Source organism: Metopolophium dirhodum, chromosome 1, assembly GCF_019925205.1.
Source record: "Metopolophium dirhodum isolate CAU chromosome 1, ASM1992520v1, whole genome shotgun sequence".
In the NCBI taxonomy this organism is placed as follows: Eukaryota; Metazoa; Arthropoda; class Insecta; order Hemiptera; family Aphididae; genus Metopolophium; species Metopolophium dirhodum.
Window position 1 is genome coordinate 70,989,899 of NC_083560.1, and position 22,561 is coordinate 71,012,459.

Genomic DNA, 22,561 nt, shown 5'->3' on the forward strand with positions numbered 1-22,561 from the left:
TATTTTTTAATTTCTATATTTCTATACTATTTAGTATTATTATTATTATTAGTAGGTATGCTAAAATATTATTGATTAAAACATCTTATCGGTGATAGCTGGGGTGAAGTGACTATATTGATTTTGTTTCTCTTACACGAGTGATGAGTGCCGAGTGGTGACTGACTAATATCCATATTATGTGTTACACGCACTTTATTATATCAGTTTATCACTGAGATCAGATAGGACCCAACTATATAAATTATAGCCCATCATATATTTTAGATCACACAGAAGTTAAAGATACATTATTTATGTAGTGAAAATCACACGTATCAAGTATGAGATAGGTACATAATTTAGAGTAGGTACCTATAGAAATTAGAAATGTTTGTATATTTGTTTAAGAAAAATGAGAAGACAATGTTGTTATTTCACGAATGTAGATAATTTTTTCAGGTGAGAAATATTGAATTTAGATATAACTATAGTTATAAATAAATATACTTTCCTGTGTACACCCAATCAGGGATACCGTTATACAAATCTTCAGATCCATGGAAAGTAATTTGTTTAACGTGGTTTGGTTTTGCGACTGTGGGAATAAAATATATATTGTAATTGTCAACAATGGCGAGACTTGAATCAGTAGGAGACCATTTGGCGATCATTATTTCTCTTGGATTATGTTTTGTGTCTCTAAGTGTTACTTGTTTCCTGATAAAATAAAATAAAATTATTAGGCAATATATATATATATATTAGGTGTAGTAGGTCTAATAATACAATTTTAATTTTGATACCCTATTGTAAAAAAAGTAAAACTAAGGGTGGTTTAACGGTAAATTTGGAGAAAGAGCCGGATTAATCTCTTGCTACCCTTAAACTTCAGACGGCGCACGCCTATATGTTTTGTAGTGCATCCATCCAATACTAATACTATTTAATGTAATTGGTATTTTGCGCTGCCAGCTAATTGTAACCAATTTTATCACAGATCAAACAAATTGGTTTATCAGTTATTTTCTTTCATATGTGCAAATACCAAAATAATTTGGTTATTTACGTATTAGTAAAATATAATACAAATTACTATTATTCGAAACCATACTCCACTCATTACATTATTCATAGCCCATATCTATGTGCTACGGCGTGCGATGTCAATTTTAAATTCCAAGCGGAGCGATGAATGTTTTGATTTTAGAATGATATATGTTTTTTTTCATAAGTTTTAATTTTTATTTGTGTCTATGATGTATACGATTAGTAGGAGAAATAATGCTTCAATTTATAACTTCCATCATTTTTTAGGTGGAAAAGTGAATTTACTTAGTGCATACAAGAGGTCAAAATTCCCAAAAGGGAAGGGGGGGGGGGGTCAAAACTAAAAAATTCCCAGAAGTTTTCAAAAGCGACGAAGAAAAATTAAGGAAAAACGGGATTTTTACGCAAAATCTGTTTTTGAGAAAATCGATTTTGGTTTTTGGTGCCACTCTAAAACAAATAACCGTAGGTACATGAAATTTTGACTGAATGTTTATATTAGCATTTTCTATATACCATAACATTTTCCAAATTTTTTTACTTATTTTGAGCTGTTTACGGATATTTTCAGTTTCCAATTTTTTAGTTTTTTTTTTTATAAATATCAATAAAATTTTATTTGTTGGTTAAAAAAGCTTGAAAATTTAATAGAAGGCTCCTAGGTTATTGTTTCAAAGGCAGATGAAAAAAATTAAAAATCCTTATTCACAGTTTTTATTTATAAGCATTTAAAGTTCAAATCTTGACAAAATACGGAAAAATCACGAAAATTAGCAAACTATTTTGAGTTGAGAATTGATAAAAATTTTTCTTTTTCAATCTAAGATTTGAAAATATAATACAAAATTATTCATACATTTGTCTACCATTATCAAAAAAAAATATGTCTACAAGAAAGTCAAATTAAATTTTTATGAGCGTTTGAAATTCATATTTTTACAACATTTGATATTCACTCGATTTCTCTTGTAACGATTTTGCTATTTTGTAGTTATCAAAAACGAATAAGTGCAGATACGTACATGAAAATTTCACTGAGTGTTCTTATTCTCATTTTTTATACACCAAAACATTCTTAAAATATTTTGACTTGTTTTAAGCATTTAAAACGGACAATTTCAAGTTTAAATTTTTTATTTTTTTTCTATAACTATCAACAAAAAGTTTTATTTTTTTTTTGCCAAAAAATTAAAATTAATAAAGAAATAAATTATAGTATATATATTAGTAATAAGAAATAATTTTGTATTAGGTGATTTAGTTTAATCAGAATCAATTAATGATTTTATTGGATTATATTTTCAAGAAAATAGATAACTATATATCTAATTATACTATATATGAGTTTACTATTAATTCTAGGTATTATTACTGATTAGTTATATTAGTATTTGTTATTTTGGTCACGACTATCGATATACGTTGTTCAGTTTTGTTGAGACCATGTCTAAATGTTATATTGCTATTGGCTATATTTGTATTTATTTTATATACTTAAAATTAATAAAGTAATAAATTATAATATATATATTAGTAATAGGAAATAATTTTGTATTAGGTGATTTAGTTTAATCAGAATCAATTAACGATTTTATTGGATTATATTTTCAAGAAAATAGATTACTATTGAATTGTACTATGGTTGATTGTACAATTGTTCCTGTTAATTTATTATTATTATTAAACAACTAACTACAGAATCTAACTCGCCACATGAAATACATACAAAATAATATAATAGTCGCCGTCGTGCAAAAAGTGTCTAAGTGCAAAAAATGACCAAGTGAAATAATATGGCCAAATAGTTACCATAGTCCTCCAATAACTATAGAAAAAACGACCAAGTGAAAATGTTAAATATATACCAAGTTATGGGCTATTGTATTTTGACTAAGTGTTTAAATTATTTTATTCTACGCGGAAAAATTGTCCAAGTGTATTTGATCAGTTTTTACATAAGACATAACATTCAAAATTCTGACCAAGTGCACTTGGACACTTTTGTTACAATACGATATTGACAAAAAATATCGTCGCCGTCGTGCAAAAAGTGTCTAAGTGAAATTTGAACTTTGTTGGGAAACCACAATTGAATATTCATAATGGTCTGGAAATTCACCAACTCGTTCGATTTTAATGTTTGTCTTAAAAAATCCATAAAACAGTAAGGAATTTAAACCTTAATTTATCCAATTTTATATTTCATAATTACTATCAGAATAATTGTAAAACATAAAAAAAGATAGATGAAAAAATGACCAACTGACTTTTTAATCACTTGGTCAAATTAGGAAATGACTAACTGACTTACTCAAATCACTTTGATATTATGAAACATAATACTTTAAAGTAAATAATAAATGTAGCAATAAAATTACTCTGATTGGTCTTCAAATTCAGTTATTGTAATATTGACCAAGTGATTTGAGTAAGTCAGTTAGTCATTTCCTAATTTGACCAAGTGATTAAAAAGTCAGTTGGTCATTTTTTCATCTATCTTTTTTATGTTTTACAATTATTCTGATAGTAATTATGAAATATAAAATTGGATAAATTAAGGTTTAAATTCCTTACTGTTTTATGGATTTTTTAAGACAAACATTATTAAAATCGAACGAGTTGGTGAATTTCCAGACCATTATGAATATTCAATTGTGGTTTCCCAACAAAGTTCAAATTTCACTTAGACACTTTTTGCACGACGGCGACATTATCACATAAAGATTGTAAAAAACAAAATTATTCTGGTTTCTGGTTAATCAGAATGTTTTCTTCGGGTTTTGGTTAATTCTGGTGTTTTGAAAACAGAATCACGGGTTATATAGGTTTCGGATGTTTGATTTTTAAGGGTTTTTAGGGGTGTTAGGGGTTCCGGTTAATTCGGTTGCAAGGCTTTAGGTGCTGAAATATTATGTTGTGCTATTTGCCTGTTTATATCTACGTGTTATTGTGCTATACGCCTATAATAATACGACCTACACTACTACGTCATACTGGTATTAATAACCATCAAATCTTAGCCTAAAATGTGTATATAGTTTCGAGTTTTTTTAATTTTCAAAAATATTTGAAACGTATGAACATAGAAGATAAAGTTACAATGTTCGCAATGCGCCTGTGTGTATATTTAATACAGCTATTATAAAATACATTATCATGAACATCAGACTTCATAGACCTACATAAAGGATATATGGGCTCTGAGTAACATTCCGTAGAATACCTAACACTGTTTTATTTTAATGCTATTTAGTGCCATTAGTGGTAGCTGAATGTTAAATGAATTAATATATTTGAAGACTGAAGTAATAAAATATTATAATCAAGTCAGGTAATTGTTATTAATGATGACCTATATAAAACTATATTATCTATATATTGTAATCATTAAACTATGTCATAAACTAATAAATATTCGTATGAAGTCTACTATCTAATTAAAAAGTTATTAATTAGTTTATTATATTACTAATTTAATAAGTTAGGTAAATAGACGACATATTTTTTTAGTCGTATTTAATGAAGTTTTCATTGCTCTGTAAACAATCAAAATGTGTATTACCTTTCCTTGTTATTAAAGTTCTGTGTCAGACAGTTTCACTAAATTTCAATATTTATATAATTTATAATGTATAAACTCAAGGAAACCAATTAAAATTATAGGTGGCAGAAGAACGTAAAATCATAACTAAAAAATTCTTGTCAAAAATAATAGTGCCTGTATCATTTTGCAAGGGAGAAAATTCTGTCCACATAACTAGTTGGCACCCCCTAACAGTAATTACATTAAGCCTATCCCTGCATTTACAGATATAATTAAAATGTATATTCAAATTTGCTATTTATTATAATTTGTGTCAATCAACGGTATAAACGAGAAAAAAAGTATTCAATATAATATATTTTTTAATATTATATATTTTTTTAAGTTATTTTTCTTTTGAATAACATCAAACATTTTTTTAAATTCTGAAACAGAATATTGTTCTGATTATTTCGATCTAAAAAAATCAAACTTTGGACAATTAGTTTATTAGTTTCAGTATTTAAATTTTAGTTGATTAGAGTGAAACATTTTGCGTGATACCCCAATAACACTCCACTCCGCAGAATAAAGCTTTAAATATTTATAAATTATAATCCATAAACTACTCGTAAAAATTTTTTTATCAAAGTACTCCAAAAAACATTCTGTAATAATTATACATACATATATACACATACTTATACACATACATATATATATATATAATGTGTATTATTATATATGTGTGTGTGTTATTTTTTATTCCGTAATTTAAAGAATAACTATATTCTAGTAGATTTATAGTAAATAATTATATATTTGGTAGGTGCATAATCATTAAAAAAATAATGCTATTCAATGCATATATTATCATTGTTATAAATGAGTATTTATGAAAACAATACAATAAAGCATATAATACTATAATATATTGGTAAATAATATGTTAACTAGTTAAACTACTTAGACTTACCCAGATTTAATGTTGATAACGTCATAGATTGCTGTTGATAAATAACTATAAGTCTTCGTCATAAAAAAAAAAAAAACATTTCAGATAAAATAAAACATGAAGAGTGAATGTTGAAACTATGTATATTATTTATTCAGTACGCTTAAACAAAAATACAAAAAAAGCGGAAAATGTTATATGGGGCAAGTTTTTTACATTTCAAAGGAATGAAAAGTTATTTCATTCTAAGAATGATTAGATTGGAGTTTAGTTTAGTCAAATTTTCAAGGTTTTGTTGTAAATAGATGCTCCCATAGCTGTTTCTTCGCCATTTTTTTTATATCTCAGTTTTTTTTTAAAAATAGATCAATATACATCAAACGGAAAATCGTATTTTAATCGTTTTTTTTTTTAAAGTGTAGGTATGCAATTCTTATTTACAGTACCTTATTTAAGAATTTAAGATTCAATTATTTCAAACATTGCAATATACAACTATATTGCAACTTTAACATTAACATTGCAACTATACAATTATACAAAATAATTAGAAAACAAATTAATTTTTAGATGATTGTTATTTGAATATTATAATAAGCACTAACTTATTTTTTTTATGTATTGATTTTACAATGATGTGTGTTTTTTTTAAATTTTTTTTATATTTTTTAAAAATTTTTATTTTTGTGTCTGTCATCACCTTTTAGAACAGTAAAAGTGCTTGGATTTTCTACAACAGTAACTTTTCTGATAGGAAAGTGAATCTAGTTGGTACTTTGGGGGGTCAAAAGTAAAAATTTCCCAGTAGTTTTCAAAAGTGACGTGAAAAACAAAAGAAAAATTAAGGAAAAACGGGAATTTTTACGCAAAATCTGTTTTCGAGAAAATCGATTTTGGTTTTTGATGTAACTCTAAAACAAATGACCGTAGGGACATGAAATTTTGACTGAATGTTTATATTAGCATTTTCTATGCACCATAAAATTTACAAAATATTTTGACTCTTTTTGAGCTGTTTACGGCCATTGTCAGTTTTCAATTTTTTTAGTTTTTTTTTCTATAAATATCAATAAAATTTTATCTGTTGAGTAAAAAAGCTTGAAAATTTAATAGAAGGCTCCCAGGTTATTGTTTCAAAGGCAGATGAAAATAATTAAAAATCCTTAGTCACAGTTTTTATTTAGAAGCATTTAAAGTTCAAATTTTGACAAAATACGGAAAAATCACGAAAATTAGCAAATTATTTTGAGTTGAGAATTCATAAAAATTTTTCTTTTTAAATCTAAGATTTGAAAATGTAATATAAGATTACTCATAAGTTTGTCTACCTTTATCAAAAAAAAAATGTCTACAAGATACTTAAATTAAATTTTTATGAGCGTCTGAAATTTATATTTACAACATTTGATATTCACTCGATTTCTCATGTAACAATTTTCTTATTTTATTGTAATTAAAAAACAAATGACTGAAGATACTTGAAAATTTCACTGAATGTTTATATTAGCATTTTCTATACACAATAAAATTTTGACTCTTTTTGAGCTGTTTACGGACGTTGTCAGTTTTCAATTTTTTTAATTTTTTTTTCTATAAATATCAATAAAATTTTATTTGCTAGGTAAAAAAGCGTGAAAATTTAATATAAGGCTCCTGATATATCATTCTAATAGAAGTTAAAAAATATTAAAAATACATAGGCACAATTTTTTTTTATAAGCATTTAAAGTTCAAATTTTGACAACATTTATCAAATTTATAATTTATTAATTATTTTGTGGTTAAAAATGTATAAAATGTTTAACTTTTATGGCTAAGGATTAAAATTTAAAACAAGGCTCCACGTAAATAGGTTATATATAAATTACTTTATTCACAATAATATCATCAAATATACTTGGTAATATCATAGACTGAGTGACCGTTTGTCTTATACAATGATATTATATCATTGAATTCAAATTTAACACCATCCAGTATAGTGACTTACTTGTAACCTACTGTACAGCAGAGCGACATCCACTTATCCACCTTTTTTAGGATTAAGGCTTATGGTTTATGTTACTACTAAGATCATTAGCCTGTGATACTGTGGGGGATGGTACTGTAGATTTCTTTACCCGTGTGTGTTTTTTTTGTCAGAATTTTTGATTTGGGCATCCATAGGTATCTGCCATGCCCGGTCGGGGGACGGCAGCCTCTCTCTAGACAGATGTCTGCCCGGAGAGAAGTGCCGCCCGGATCGAGGTTCAAACCGGCGACGGTGCGCTTTGCAACCGACCCCTAAGTCCACTCGGCCACGCCGTCCCCCAAGCAATAACTATAATAACAAAACAATCATTTTGTTTAAACATAATTCTATCTTTTAAGTCCACAGGTGGGTATTTTAAATACCTTTTAATTATTATTAAATATTATATTTTAGTAAGTTCTTTTATCTCAAGAAGTATAAAAACGTTAAAAAAAATATTTTTACTAAATTTTAATTCATTACAAAACAACAATTTTGAAAAAAATTAAAACTTTATTTTTATCATTCGGTTATAATTTTGTAAAAGTATACAACATACAATTTTAATTTTATATTCAAAAGCAGAATATCATTATGAATATTTTAAATTGTTTAATCTAGTTTTGATTTAGTACCTAGTTGATAAGTAATCAATACGTATTTGAATCTTAATGAGCGGAATTGAGTGGCACAGCCACGCAGGGAAACCCTGCAAAATGTAGCTCTTGCTCATCTAAACTTCAAATAACTACCTACTAATTGACTAACAGTTTAAAATTTGATATATATGTATAACATTTCTCAGAAAAATTTTCTTCTTTATTTATTCTAAGTACATGTTGTTATTCAAAAAGTAAAAACTTCAAATATAATAAATAATATAAAATAGTAAAAAAAAGTGGTTAAGTGGGTATCTACTGAACAGTAGATTACAAGTGGGTAATATAATATCACTGTATACGAAAAACAATTCTGAGCGGGGACGGGTTATAAGCTTAGGATATTTTATACTATATTTATATTGTTATTATTAATACGGTAGCAGGTTAAGATAAATTATTATCATTTTTTTATTATCATATTTGTGTATAATAATAAACTTTAGAAGTTTCAAGTACCTACCGACGAATATTTTAAATTACAACACGAAACTAAAATGTTTATATATTTTGGTTACAGAATAAGCTACTTAAATGGAACGTTGTCTTAAATGTTCAATCCTTAACTATAAAAGTTGAACATTTTATAAATTTTTTCAAAAACTGATTTTGCATAAAAAATTCTCTTTTATCCTTAATTTTTTTATAATTTTCTTGTTTGCTTTTGAATACTTCTGGGAATTTTGACCTGCCAAATGTACCAACTTTATTTACTTTGTCATCCAACAATAGACACTGAAGTTTAAAATCGAAGTAGTACCTTGACTACTATTCGTAATGTTAATGACTTAAAAAAAATGTTATGTATCACATGTATTCATATATTTTAATCTATAGATGGACTATATTAAAATGTTCGATATTTTAATGCATCAAAAGGATTTTCCATGGAAAACGATTTTTTTAACTAATTATAGTCTTACTTTATAGTTTGGAATAAAAAATATGCTCATAATATAATAAAAAAAAATTACCTTATTGAGATTATAAGCTATTAATAAATATTTTTTGTCCGCTGAAAGTTCATATTTATGACAGTATTTCATATGCTAAAATATTAAAATTTAAATAAACACGTCATTTAACATTTATAGTATTATTCAGTTATAAGTTATCAGTTGATACTAGTATGTGTTTACCTGCATTGAATTGAATGCTAAAATTGATTTAATAGATTTATTAACATCCAATAAAATAATATTTCCATTATCATCTTGTGTCAATATGTCTTCATCTAATAATTGGTACCAACAAAAAAAAAAAAATTAAAATAACTGAAATAATTTTCCAGATAGGTACATAATGATTTATTCAGAAATATAATCAACAAAATGTCGATAGAAACATATCTAATAGGTAGGGTATGAAAACCACATGTTGTAAGTTAGGTGGTTTTCTGGGTCGTAATCAAAATTTAAATAACTTACATGAATTCATAAATTGTTTTCAATAAGTGAATTTAAGAAACCGATGAATGTATTGATTTTACAATGATGTATGTTTTATTTTTTGTGTGTGTGTGTATCGTGTATGTTTCTGTAATCACCTTTTGGGGCACTAAAAATGCTTAGATTTTCTACTTCAGCATCTTTTCTGGTAGGATGGTGAATCTAGTTGGTCAAAAGTAAAAACCGGGGAAGTCACTCTGCCCTAAAGTAGCTGGTGTCGAGTGTACCTTAGCAAGTGTGTACCGCTCTACTGTACGTATTAGTATAGTTGTCAAGTGGGTCTCTGTAACGGATGGGTTAAATTTGAATCCAATGATATAAAATCTTTGTATACAAAAACTATTCTGAGCGAAGACTGTTTGTCTGCATACAATATTAGGTACTAAGTATATTTTGTATTCTTATTCCGATTAAAGTAATTTATTTTACTATTAGGCATTAGTACAATAGTAGGTATTGCAATAGGTTAAATTAATTTTTGCCAAAAAATTGCATTTGAAAATGTTATTATAAAATATTTTAATATGCTTTAAAAGATTCAAGTACCAACGAATAGTATTATTAATTACAAAAAATAGCTAAAATCGTTATTCTTTGTTTAAATAATTAATTCCGTTTTAAAATTTCTATTAAAAATCCGTATTCTTATATTTTTTTAGATATTCTGGTTACAGTATGAAGTAGTTATGAGAATCCTTGTTTTAAATTTGCAATCATTAGCTATAAAAATTGAATATTTTATGCATTTTTAACTACAAAATAGTTTTTATAGATTTTTATGAATTTTGTCGATATTTATAAGTACTTGAAATACTTATAAAAAAAAATGGTGTCTATGGATCTTTAATATTTCTCAACTGCTATTAAAGCAACTTTGAAGAATCGTGTATTAAATTTCCTAGCGTGTAAAGCCAACGAAAAAAATGTCTAACATTTTAAGTAAATAAAAGCTAAGAAAATTTAAAATTTAAAAAGTCTATAAAGTATAAATAACTCTAAACGAGTCAAAATGTTTTGAACATTTTAGCATGTGTAATGATGTATAACATGATAAAATAAATATTTGGAGAATATTTCCGGTACCTACTGTTAATAGTTTTTGAATTACAACAAAGTAAGAAATTTGTTCTATGAGAATTTGTTAATTTACGTGTGAATATCCATTGTCTAACTTCAAACAGTCATAAAAAAAGTATTTAACCTTCAGGTATATATTTTTTTTTTGTTAAATCAGAAAAACTTACGGGGAATCTTGTATTCCATAACCACATTTTCAAACTAACCCCAAAATACTGTTTTGAAACTAAGTATTTGACTTAAATTATTTGAAAATAATTTAGTTAAATTAGTGTTTTTAACTATAAGTAATAATAAAACCGGTTATGTTTACATTTTTGTGCAGATAGCCATTAGACATTAGTTAGATATAGAAAATGGACAAACATTGAAACAACTTTCCTTGATAAATGTACAGAGATCTTTTTACACTAAAAAACTTCTTACTCATTAATTATAATATTTTAAATTTTTAATTATAAATTCATCATAATAGGATGGATTATAATAATGATAATTCATGCATTTTTATGTACCTGAAATCCAAGTTGCTTTGAAATCAAGTAGGTCATCGTTCAATAATGTTTCAAATTTAAGTGGTCTTGATTTTATAATTTGGTGTTTAGAATATTTAGGCTCCTCAATAGTGAAATAAACTATAATAGTTATTAACGACACAATGAAACAGAATGATAACCACACCGTAATAAATCCATTTCTAATTTTCCATAAATAGTATTCCTGAAAATATGAACGAAATTATAGTTAAAAAACCAAACAAATTTTAATGATTATTTATAATTTACATTTTCTACTAAATTTTCTAAAATAAGATTGGAAAGTCAATCAAGAGATTTTAAATAAATAAATTGACTTACTTTGTCAGTAATTTGCCAACAATTTACATTTTGTGAAATTATTGAACTCCCATCTCATTAAAAAAAATTAATCTATGACTGATCAATGTATATTAAAATTATATTGACCTATGAATGCTGACAAGTATTGCAATATTAACTACTTATATAGTATATTATTTTTAAAATTTAAATATGAAAAAATATTTTAATAATATCGATATAAAATTCTCGTTATGTATGTTTGAAAAATTAATCTTTTACAATTTTTCTTATGTCCAGTTATATAGCTGTTTATTTAATATTTCAAACGTGGGTACCTGTGACTATATAATTTATGATTGAATACAAACTAAAATACGTACATTATTGTAATTTGTATTGCTGTAGAAGCTCAACAATTTATACTGTGCTAATGACTAATGAGGATATTGAATAGGCGACAACAGTACTATTAAATAATAAATAGTAAAATAGTACCTAGGTACCTAAGTATAAACAAATATTTCCTAAATAAAATCATATTTTTCAATATATAGTATAGTTAGTAGGTGCATTATAATAATTATTATAATTATCTGTACCTACAAATAATTTCATATTTTCAATTCGTCTCTCTAAATTATTATACTCAATAAATCTATAGTTATTTGTTGATGTTATATTTGTTTTTATCTATGAATTATTTTAAAACCATTAAAGAAACGTCAAGTTGAAAAATAACTATCATTAATAATTAAATATTAATTTACTTACCATTATCAAATGTTTTATGTGACAAATTGTATACACCAATACAATTGTACAATGGATAAATACAAAAATATGAACATGTATAAAATAGGTACGTTTATATGCATTAATGTGTTAAGTATGACTGCTTAGTATTCACTTAATGACAATATTCAACATACGTATGAAAGCATATGGTATTTAAACAGATGTTTCAACTTTCAGCATTATGCTATTTGTTCGTTTCATTTAAATTTGTATTTATATTGTACGTTCAAGGTACCTTGTATAGTCTAGTAATTACCAACTCATAGTTTTTTGATAACTGATCGGTGAAGCAAATGTAGTTAGTTTCTTTGGTTTGTATTTGATATTATACTTTATTCTTCCTTAAAAATGTAGACTGAATTAAAAGTAATAATAACAATTATTTAAATAGGTACTAGTGACTAATGAGTAGGCCCCGGAATTATATTATGCATTTGCATATTTTTCTTTATCAGTTGAAAAGGTAGGAAGTTAAGGTATACATTTGAATCCTAGCTTAATGATTTGTTGTGAAAAATTGGATTTTGCATATTTTTGCATATTTGGACATTTTTAAATATTATGCATATTTTAGTATTTTAGTATTTCTTTTTAATACAATGAGTATTATATTGAAAAGAAAATAGTTTTAAATAATCCGATGAATATAGCACCTAACTGAGAATAAATTCACATTTCGATTATTTTAGATTCTTAGCAGAGCGATGAATGCATTAATTTAATGTAATGATGTGTACGTCTATCACATTTTAGTCCAGTTTAGTTTAGTTTTCGTAATATTCAAAAAGTTTAAGAAATTGAAGTAGACTTGAGACATTCCACACTTACTGAAATTATCATTTTCTATAATGAGTGAAATTTTCAAAAAAATTTGATTAATTTTAAGTTATTTATAAGTATTTGACATTTATTTTGGAATTTTTTTCCAAGGTTGATAATATTTTTAATACAATATCAAACATAGTTTATTCTTTTAGCAAGTAGCAATTTATAAAAATATTAATAATTATTAATAATTCATAGGCACGATTTTTTTTAAGCTGTTGAAGTTAAGAAATTAACCAATTTATTTTGGGACCGTTGTCGGATCTAGGAGGGAGGGGTGAGTATCCTTGCCCTAGGCGCTGTTGTTATAAGGCCGCTCAGGCGTACTTAAGTTTATGAAAAATAGAAAAGTCATGAACATAAAATATGTATAAATTATAGATATTTACAAAAAATAATAATATGTATTACACAGTCATTCGTTATTTAACACGGTTAACGCCGATGTCAACTTGTAGGTGACACGACTACACGAGGAACTGAACCATCATAGCCGGTGTCAACGGTGGCGTTTGATTTTCGTCAGGAACAATTAATTCAGGAAAATAATTTTCAGGAATTATGATGGATATAAATTGAGTTGTTTTTTTTCCAAAAAGCGCTTGTTCCAGTTTTTTATTCATATTCGTGTTCCTGGAAAAAGAACGTTTTGACTAAAATTGCTTTCTTTAAACTTAAAAATATACTGTAGACACTATAATTTTTAAAAAGACAATTTTCAATATCAAAAATTGATTTATCATTTTCTTTTTATCTATTCTTTTATGGTAATTACATAATATTAACTAAATCAATTAAACATTAGAGAAACAAAAAAAAAGTTGCACTGAAAAGTTAGAAAAATGTAAAAGGTTTGAAAAGGTTTGTTTTGAATTGAAACCCCTCAATTTATTTTCAAAAACAGAAACCAATGGTTAAATAATGGAATTAGTCATAACTCCATTGGATTTTATCTAAGAATTAAAAATAGCATTTACCCGGATGACTTCAAAAATGAAATTATTTTAAGGAGGTGAACGTAAGTATATATGTCTATGTTAACTAACTTTTCTAAAATATTTGAAAAAATTATTAGATCAAGATTAATTTTTTATGGGGAAAAAAATAAATTATTATTTAAAAATCAATTTGGTTTTAGACCAGTGGCTAAGCACTGAAAACGCTTTATATCAAGTCACACAGTTTCTGTATCACGCACTAGATAGTAGTTTAAAAGCTATTGCTATATTCCTAGATTTTTTTAAGGTATTTGCCACTATACAATTTACGCCATAATATTCTATTTCAAAATTGCAAAATCACAAAATCATAATTTATAATTTATTTTATTTCTCTACGGCTCAACGTCCCTATAGCATACATATTTTAAACATTTTAGTTACTTTATATCCGTTGATAGATAGTAAATAAATAGGTACCTAATTAATTTCCCATTGTCTTAGATGTAGTAGTTTCATAAAAAAATTTAACTACTGTACATTAGTGAACGGAGTTTGGTCCAAATTCTAAAACAAATGTTGCGCATTCGTGTTAGGAATTTATATTAAATACCTAATGTAAATAGTTTTTTATTACATTTTTTTCAGATCAACAATTTTTGAAGAGCTTCAGCCTTCAAATGTTGTGTCGTTTCTAGACTACTGAAGAACACCTGTATTAACCAATATTAACTAGAATAATAACGGTTATTAAAACCCGAACGTTTGTTTACATTTTTTATTTCTGTGTTTGAACGCCCGAATACATCCAGTAGCCGAAACCCAAAACAATGAATCGGGTCCTAAGCCCTGAATATAATTGATTATCGGGTGTCACAACTCGTCCGTGAGACACAAGAACGAAAAAAAAATACATAAAAAAAAATGTTGAACCAGCTATACCGTGATTAGTAGCTTCTTGAACTGACCACTACGCTATCGAATAGTGTCGTGACAGTAAAAAGTCACATAACGCCATTTCGTCCCACAATTTTTCGAGGTTTTACCATTCGTAAAAAAGTTTCACTTCAAAAAAATCGAAGCATGTTTAATGCTCAAATGAGATGACAAACATAAAAAAAGATTTTCAAAAAAACACACATCTTTATAGAGTCATAACATTCATCGCTCCACTCAGAATTTAAAATATAAGTTAATAATTAAAAATTTATTAGTCTACTTAATTAATTATTTATTTACGAAATTTAATTATTTTGACTATAAGATAAATTATAATTTTTTTGGACTTGATTTTTCATAACTTCCATTGTTTTATTGCATAAATGAGAGAAAATCTGTAGCTTTCTAGGTACTATACATCTTGTTAAATTGTTGAAAAGATCAAAAGGATCTTGTAGTGCAAGATTTTCACCACAAAATGTATATTTTAATACTTTAGACCAGTCAAAAGGGTTTCCATTTTTTTTTTTGTTAAAATTTAATATATCTGGATGTAAGATTGGAATTTGATGAAACTTGTCTTTACGTATAGCCTTTCCAATAGCTGGACAAAAAACATATTGCTTAAGATCACCAGAGTCTGAATAAAATTTAAAAAATCCAAATAATAAGTCCCAACAAGAAATCGTTGGTACTTCCCAAATTTGTTTGGCTTTTTCTAGAGTGCAAACGGTACAATCCCAATCTAAAATGAAAATACATATCAATTAATTAATATAATATCACAGATGCATGTAAAATGTAAACACCTGCATTGCAGTTATTAAAGTAGTTACATTTGAATACATATATTGTATACACATGCATGAATAATGATTTAAAAAATTATGTACCTTCTATAAACATTAAATCTGATTCAAATGTATTTTTTGAATAATCTGCATGTTCTCTGAGCAATTTTAATGGAGGTACAACTTCAGTAGCCATCAAATAAAAGAGAACCAACCATGTTAAAGCAAAGCTAGTAAACATCGAAGTATGTTTCATATAATTTTGTAACGCCCAACGTTTCACAACTGCACAGACTACCCAGTGAACACGTTCATTCAATGATAAATACAATCTAAATTGTCAAATACAAACTGAGGATATTAATTTATTAATAAATTACATATAATTTACCTGATTAATTTAGTGTTTTGGGTACTGAGGCCACTTTTGAAAGATATATCACAATATAGGCCAGTAGGGACATGTAAAAATTTTACAATAGGTACGAGTGCTCTAGTTATTTGTCGTATATATTTATATTCATTACTTTGACAAGAAAATATTTTTCCTAAATAACCTACTAGTTCCTTTTGACAATCCCGATCAGTACTTAATGCTCCGCCAAAAGTGCCAGCTAAAGAATTTGATTAAAAATTAAAAATTAAATTGTTCTTATTTAAATATTTACAACAAAATGAATTAAATTGTATTAGTATTAAATTATTTAATAACATTATTTATTCATAATTATAAACTGGTATAAGTCTTTTAACAAAGTAAATATTATAACAAAATAAAAAGTGGGTAAGTCGATGTCGCTCTGTTGTACAGTAGGTTACAAGTGAGTCACTGTAATGAATGGTATTAAATTTGAATTATATACGAAAAATGATTCTGAGCGAAGACGGTTTGTCAGCCTAGAATATTATTTTATATTATATTTATATTGTTATTAATAATACGGTAACCGGTAAGTTGAATTAATATTATTTGTATATTATCATATTTCAAAATTTGTGTATAATAATATACTTTAGAAGTTTCAAGCCCCCAGGAATAATATTTTTAAATTATAACACAAAACTAAAATCAATCTTCTTTGTTAAAATACCTTGTTAATTAAATACTTAGCTTTAAAAGTTCAAAATTTTATAAATGTTTAACTACAAAATAAATTTTAAATTTTAAATATGATACATTTTGTTAAAATTCAAACTTTAAATTTACACTTAAAAACAATTGTAGGTACCTATGTATTTTTAATATTTTCCAACTGCAATAATTGTAACAATATACCGGGAGCCTTGTATTACATTTTCACGCTTTTTGACCCAACAAATAAACTAAAAAAATGTATAATTTAAAATGTCCTTAAACAGCTCAAAACGAGTTAAAATATTTTAAACTATACATATTAATTAAAACTATACATACAATTTTATTTAGAAATCATTGCCAACTTAATTTGAAAACGACTAAAATGGCTTTGGTCGAAACGGTTAGGTTAGGTTACCTAACCTAACCTAACCTAACCTAACCTTTGGTTTTCAATTTTAAAGTTTTTTTCCCAACGAATAAAATGTTATTGACATTTACAGAAAAAAAACTAAAAAAAAATTGGAAACCAAAAAGTTTCTTAAACGGCTCAAAACAAGTCAAAATATTTTGAAATATTCGATGAATATTGAATGTACACCAAGTTACACCAAAAACCAAATCGATTTTGCGTTAAATTTTCAGTTTCTCCTTAATTTTAGATTCTGAGCGAAGCGATGAATGTATTGATTTTACAATGATGTGTGTTTTTTTTTTATTTTATTTTTTTTTGTGTCTGTCATCACCTTTTAGGACAGTAAAAGTGCTTGGATTTTCTTCAATAGTAACTTTTCTGATAGGAAAGTGAATCTAGTTGGTACTTTGGGGGGTCAAAAGTAAAAATTTCCCAGCAGTTTTCACAAGCAACGTGAAAAACAAAAGAAAAATTAAGGAAAAACGGGAATTTTTACGCAAAATCTGTTTTCGAGAAAATCGATTTTGGTTTTTCGTGTAACTCTAAAAAAAATGACTGTAGGTACATGCAATTTTGACTGAATGTTTATATTAGCATTTTCTATACACCATAAAATTTACAAAATATTTTGACTCTTTTCGAGCTGTTTACGGACATTGTCAGTTTTCAATTTTTTTAGTTTTTATTTCTATAAATATCAATAAAATTTTATCTGTTGAGTAAAAAAGCTTGAAAATTTAATAGAAGGCTTCTAGGTTATTGTTTCAAAGGCAGATGAAAAAAATTAAAAATCCTTAGTCACAGTTTTTATTTATAAGCATTTAAAGTTCAAATTTTGACGAAATACGGAAAAGTCACGAAAAATAGCAAATTATTTTGAGTTGAGAATTCATAAAAATTTTTCTTTTTAAATCTAAGATTTGAAAATGTAATATAAGATTACTCATAAGTTTGTCTACCTTTATCAAAAAAAAAATGTCTAGAAGAAACTTAAATTAAATTTTTATGAGCCTCTGAAATTTATATTTTTACAACATTTGATATTTACTCGATTTCTCATGTAACAATTTTCTTATTTTATTGTAATTAAAAAACGAATGACCGTAGAGACATGAAATTTTGACTGAATGTTTATATTGGCATTTTCTATACACCATAAAATGTTGAAAATAATTTGACTCTTTTTGACCTGTTTACGGATATTGTAAATTTTCAATATTTTTAGTTTTTTTTTTCTATAAATATCAATAAAATTTTATTTATTGGGTAAAATAGCATGAAAATTTAATTCAAAGCTCCTGATATATAGTTATTATAGCAGTTGAAAAATATTAAAAATACATAGGCACAATTTTTTTTATAAGCATTTAAAGTTCAAATTTTGACAACATTTATCAAATTTATAATTTATTAATTATTTTGTGGTTAAAAATTTATAAATTTATAAATTTTTAACTTTTATGGCTAAGGATTGAAAATTTAAAACAAGGCTACATGTAAATAGGTTATATATAAATTACTTTATTCACAATAATATCATCAAATATACTTGGTAAAATCATAGGCTGACTGACCGTTTTCGCCCAGAATCGTTTTTCTTATACAATGATATTATATCATTGAATTCAAATTTAACACCAGCCATTACAGTGACCCACTTGTAACCTACTGTACAGCAGAGCGACATCCACTTTTCCACCTTTTTTGTTTGTTTTTCTAGACGTTTTTGAAAAATCATTTATTAATAAAAATATAGAAGTAGTCCTAAATGAGAAATTTGTGGAATAAAGCTAAAATAAGTGGAATAAGCTGGAATAAGTACTAAAAATAACTAAATATTCATCGAAGTATTTAAAAGATATTTTAACTATTTGATTTTGATTCGTAAAATATGAAAACTACAAAAAACATTTTAACGTAAGTTATTATAAACTATAAAGATTGATTTACTTCATCAAAAGCCTTTTGAAAATTGATATAATCTATAGAACCCATTTAAATTCTTGCTATCTACTATACAATAAATTAACAGTTATTAATTATCATTTTACCTTAATATTATATTACAGCATAATACGTACTATTTTTAATTTGCTAATCATTATTATATTTTAATTATGCATATACTTTTAGTTTGTTTTAAAATAATATGTTTACAATAATATGTATACAAGTACAATACAATAAGTAAAAGATATGTTATAATTTGGAAGTGTTAGTTTGAGTGAAGGAGGTGTCCAGTGACACCGCTTCAAAATTGTTGGTTTTAAATAATATATAATATTAATATTACCGATACAAAAGTATAAGTCCACGTCACTATCTTTAAGTGCAAGACCTGACATACGTGATCCAAAAAGATAGATTTTACTTCCTTCGAAATGATTTTCAGTACACTTATATATTGAGTTTATTAACATAAGCAATCTATCCATTATATCAGTATTGAACATTTCTTGATTAATAATTTCTACGAATTGTTTATCAATAGATTTTAGCAGTACTTCCTTATTTCCAAACTCGGATAGCGTTGTTTTGTGTAACTCCGGTAATTTGTCATCTATAATTAATTAAAAATACAATAAGATATTTAATACAAATGGACAATGGCCACATAGCATATTATATTCGTAAGCAATAATACATTTATAATACTAGTACTATTAAATATAGTCAATTTTAATAACTGTATTTAGTAGTTTCTGCCCATTCAAAAAATGAATAAGTGATAAATAAAATATAATATGTTCTATTTGGCTATTTGTAAAAAAAACCTAAATATAAGTATAGTAAATTAACCAAATAAACAAAAATAAAAACCATTAATATGTTTTTATACGTAAAAAGTTTAGTTTTTTGTTCGTGTTTAATAAAAAAATGTAGGTATACCTATTTAAAGTTTTAATTGTTTCTTAATATGTTGGATACTACAAAAAATTTAAAAATAATATATTTGATATCTATTATTGCATAATATACAATATTTGCAATGAGTAAAATATTAATTTTTACAATCGAAACTTACATGCATCTAGTGAACTCGTACCAATAGTAAATACATATTTTCTTTTCATCATTTCGTTAGCATTTAATATTTTGTTAATAACAACTCTATAAATATTACAAAAGATGATTTGTGGACTCCAGTCTTAACATGAGAAATAAATTAAATATTTTTGAAATATTCCCATTCTTATGATACAATAACATTCAAATCACAGTTTATTTTGTTGTCAAGGTGTTTTAGCTTTTTTTTATATTTTTAAGAATATACCTAGGTAGGAGTACAATTTGTAATTTGAACATTTAATAAAATTTATTTTAGAATACTAAAATAGTAATCTAATATTAACCATTAATCTTGGTTTATTTTTATTGGTATACTTACTTTTATACCTTAATATGATGGACAAAAAACCCATAGTTATTATTAAAATTTTTTTCATGTTTCCGTGGTTATAAATTATGAAAAAATCAATCGATGTTTCTAAAAATTTGATTTAATCATTCAAAATCTAAGATAATTACATAGGATATTTTTATTAAAAATACATTTTACTATAACTTTGCTGTTTTTTAAAGTTATTTTAATGATATTAAATTAAAAGGTTTTTGGATTACATGTACGTAAAACACATTACAATATTGTACAGCAAATAATAATATTGGATTAAAATGTTTTTTGATTATATGTACGTAAAACACATTAACTATGATGTGAATGTAATCAACGGTATTCAATTAATAAATAATTAAAAGTAAATTATTAATAAATAACCCTCGTATATTCAGTGAACCCTATATAAAAATTTTTTTATTTCAATAGTATTAGAGCTATAATTATTATAGCATTGGAATATATTTTAAGATAATATTAGAATAAATTGAGTTAAATAAAATATTAAGTTAAGATAGAGGTAACCTTAATATTACAATATTAAGATAAATGTTAATCGATTAGATCGATAATCACTAAAACATATAAAATATAGCATACATAAACTGTAGTATTCGACTACCCAAGTCTAATAATAATATTTGAGAATGTTGCGTAAAGGATCACTCCTTCCTGTATTAACTGGGTCTACCAAATTTAGTTTTAACTTTTAAAGCAACTTAAAATTAAATTATACGTTGCGTAGATACCTACATCGTATGGTGATGCTGAGCATTGAATTCGACCCCGTAAAGACATCTCCTCAAATATACCAGCTTCGCACATTGATCAATACCATTAAAATGAGCGAGGTTAGTGAATTTAGATATATCTTTAATATAACAATCACAATATACATAAATTGAACAAGGAATAAAAAACAGTAGACAGTATAGTAGAATATAAACTTACTCGCGCACATACCCTCAAAATAATAAAATAAAACTACCAACCGGCCTCAATGACACCAGGACGAGAAAACACATAATAATATGTATTCTACACATATATCAAAAGTACTATTCAAAACCACCGTCGATACATGAAAATTACATTTTTTCCCAAAAATGTATATTGTTTATATTTTATCATTTAATTTAATTTTAGTTTTTTTATAGTTTTTTTTCCTATGAATATTGTTTAAAAAAATGTTGTTCATTCAAAAACCTTTATCACAATGTTCCTCATATACAATTTTTAAAAAAACGGGTAAGTGGGTGTTACTGTAGAGTAAGATACAAGTGGGTCACTGTAATGAATGATGTTAAATTTGAATTCAATAATTATCATTGTAAACGATTCTGATGGTTTGTCAGCCTACGATATTTTATATTATGTTTATATTGTTATTATTAATATGGTAGCCGTTAAGTTGAATTAATATTATTTGTATATTATCATATTTATATAGTATAATAATATACTTTAGAATTTTCAAGTACCCACAAATAATATTTTTGAATTACAACACAAAACTAAAATCGTTTATCTTCGTTTAAATATCTAATTTCGTCCAAATTTGAACTTAAAATAACTATAACAAAAAATTGTTTAAAAAAATATTGGAATTACAATTTAATTTTGCAATAGGTATAACTATGGTATAGGAATAACTAGATTCATTTGAACTAATGTTTCTTTGCAATTAGTACCTACAATTTATGTAGGCAATTTTTCTGAGTGATACAATGTAAAATATATTATATATTCTCAGTATAATTCAAAATGTAATATTCAGGTAGGTATATGTAACATTTTAATTTATCGAATTATGTAAGTAAAACCAGGTAGTGATAATAAGTTATTAAATAATATTAAGGCACC

General features: G+C 25.5%; 2 protein-coding genes across 2 annotated transcripts in view; both read right to left on the reverse strand.

Moving 5' to 3' along the window:
- Positions 1–12,422, reverse strand: part of LOC132936916 (venom dipeptidyl peptidase 4-like) — a 28,248-nt gene extending 15,826 nt beyond the window's left edge. The window contains exons 1-6 of the mRNA XM_061003728.1: positions 12,295–12,422; positions 11,218–11,422; positions 9,317–9,411; positions 9,152–9,226; positions 5,529–5,581; positions 494–699 (exon numbers count right to left, since the gene is read on the reverse strand). Of these exons, the coding sequence (XP_060859711.1) occupies positions 494–699; positions 5,529–5,581; positions 9,152–9,226; positions 9,317–9,411; positions 11,218–11,422; positions 12,295–12,297 (637 nt within the window). The 5' untranslated portion in view covers positions 12,298–12,422. The remainder of the gene's footprint in view (positions 1–493; positions 700–5,528; positions 5,582–9,151; positions 9,227–9,316; positions 9,412–11,217; positions 11,423–12,294) is intronic.
- A 2,903-nt stretch (positions 12,423–15,325) lies between these two features.
- On the reverse strand, positions 15,326–20,378 carry LOC132934290 (terminal uridylyltransferase Tailor-like). Its single transcript, XM_061000576.1, has 5 exons — positions 20,327–20,378; positions 19,595–19,861; positions 16,203–16,425; positions 15,914–16,143; positions 15,326–15,765 (listed from the first exon to the last, which is right to left on the reverse strand). The coding sequence occupies exons 1-5, from the start codon at positions 20,376–20,378 to the stop codon at positions 15,326–15,328; spliced, it is 1,212 nt and encodes a 403-aa protein (XP_060856559.1).
- Between the last annotated feature and the right edge of the window lie 2,183 nt (positions 20,379–22,561).

Excerpts from the sequence above, each read along its gene's own strand:
- LOC132934290 (XM_061000576.1), bottom strand. The coding sequence starts at position 20,378 with ATGATGAAAAGAAAATATGTATTTACTATTGGTACGAGTTCACTAGAT. Across the intron at positions 16,426-19,594 it reads GGACTTATACTTTTGTATCG|CTGGCACTTTTGGCGGAGCA; the intron begins GTAATATTAATA and ends CAAATTCTTTAG. Across the intron at positions 16,144-16,202 it reads CAAAACACTAAATTAATCAG|ATTGTATTTATCATTGAATG; the intron begins GTAAATTATATG and ends TTGACAATTTAG.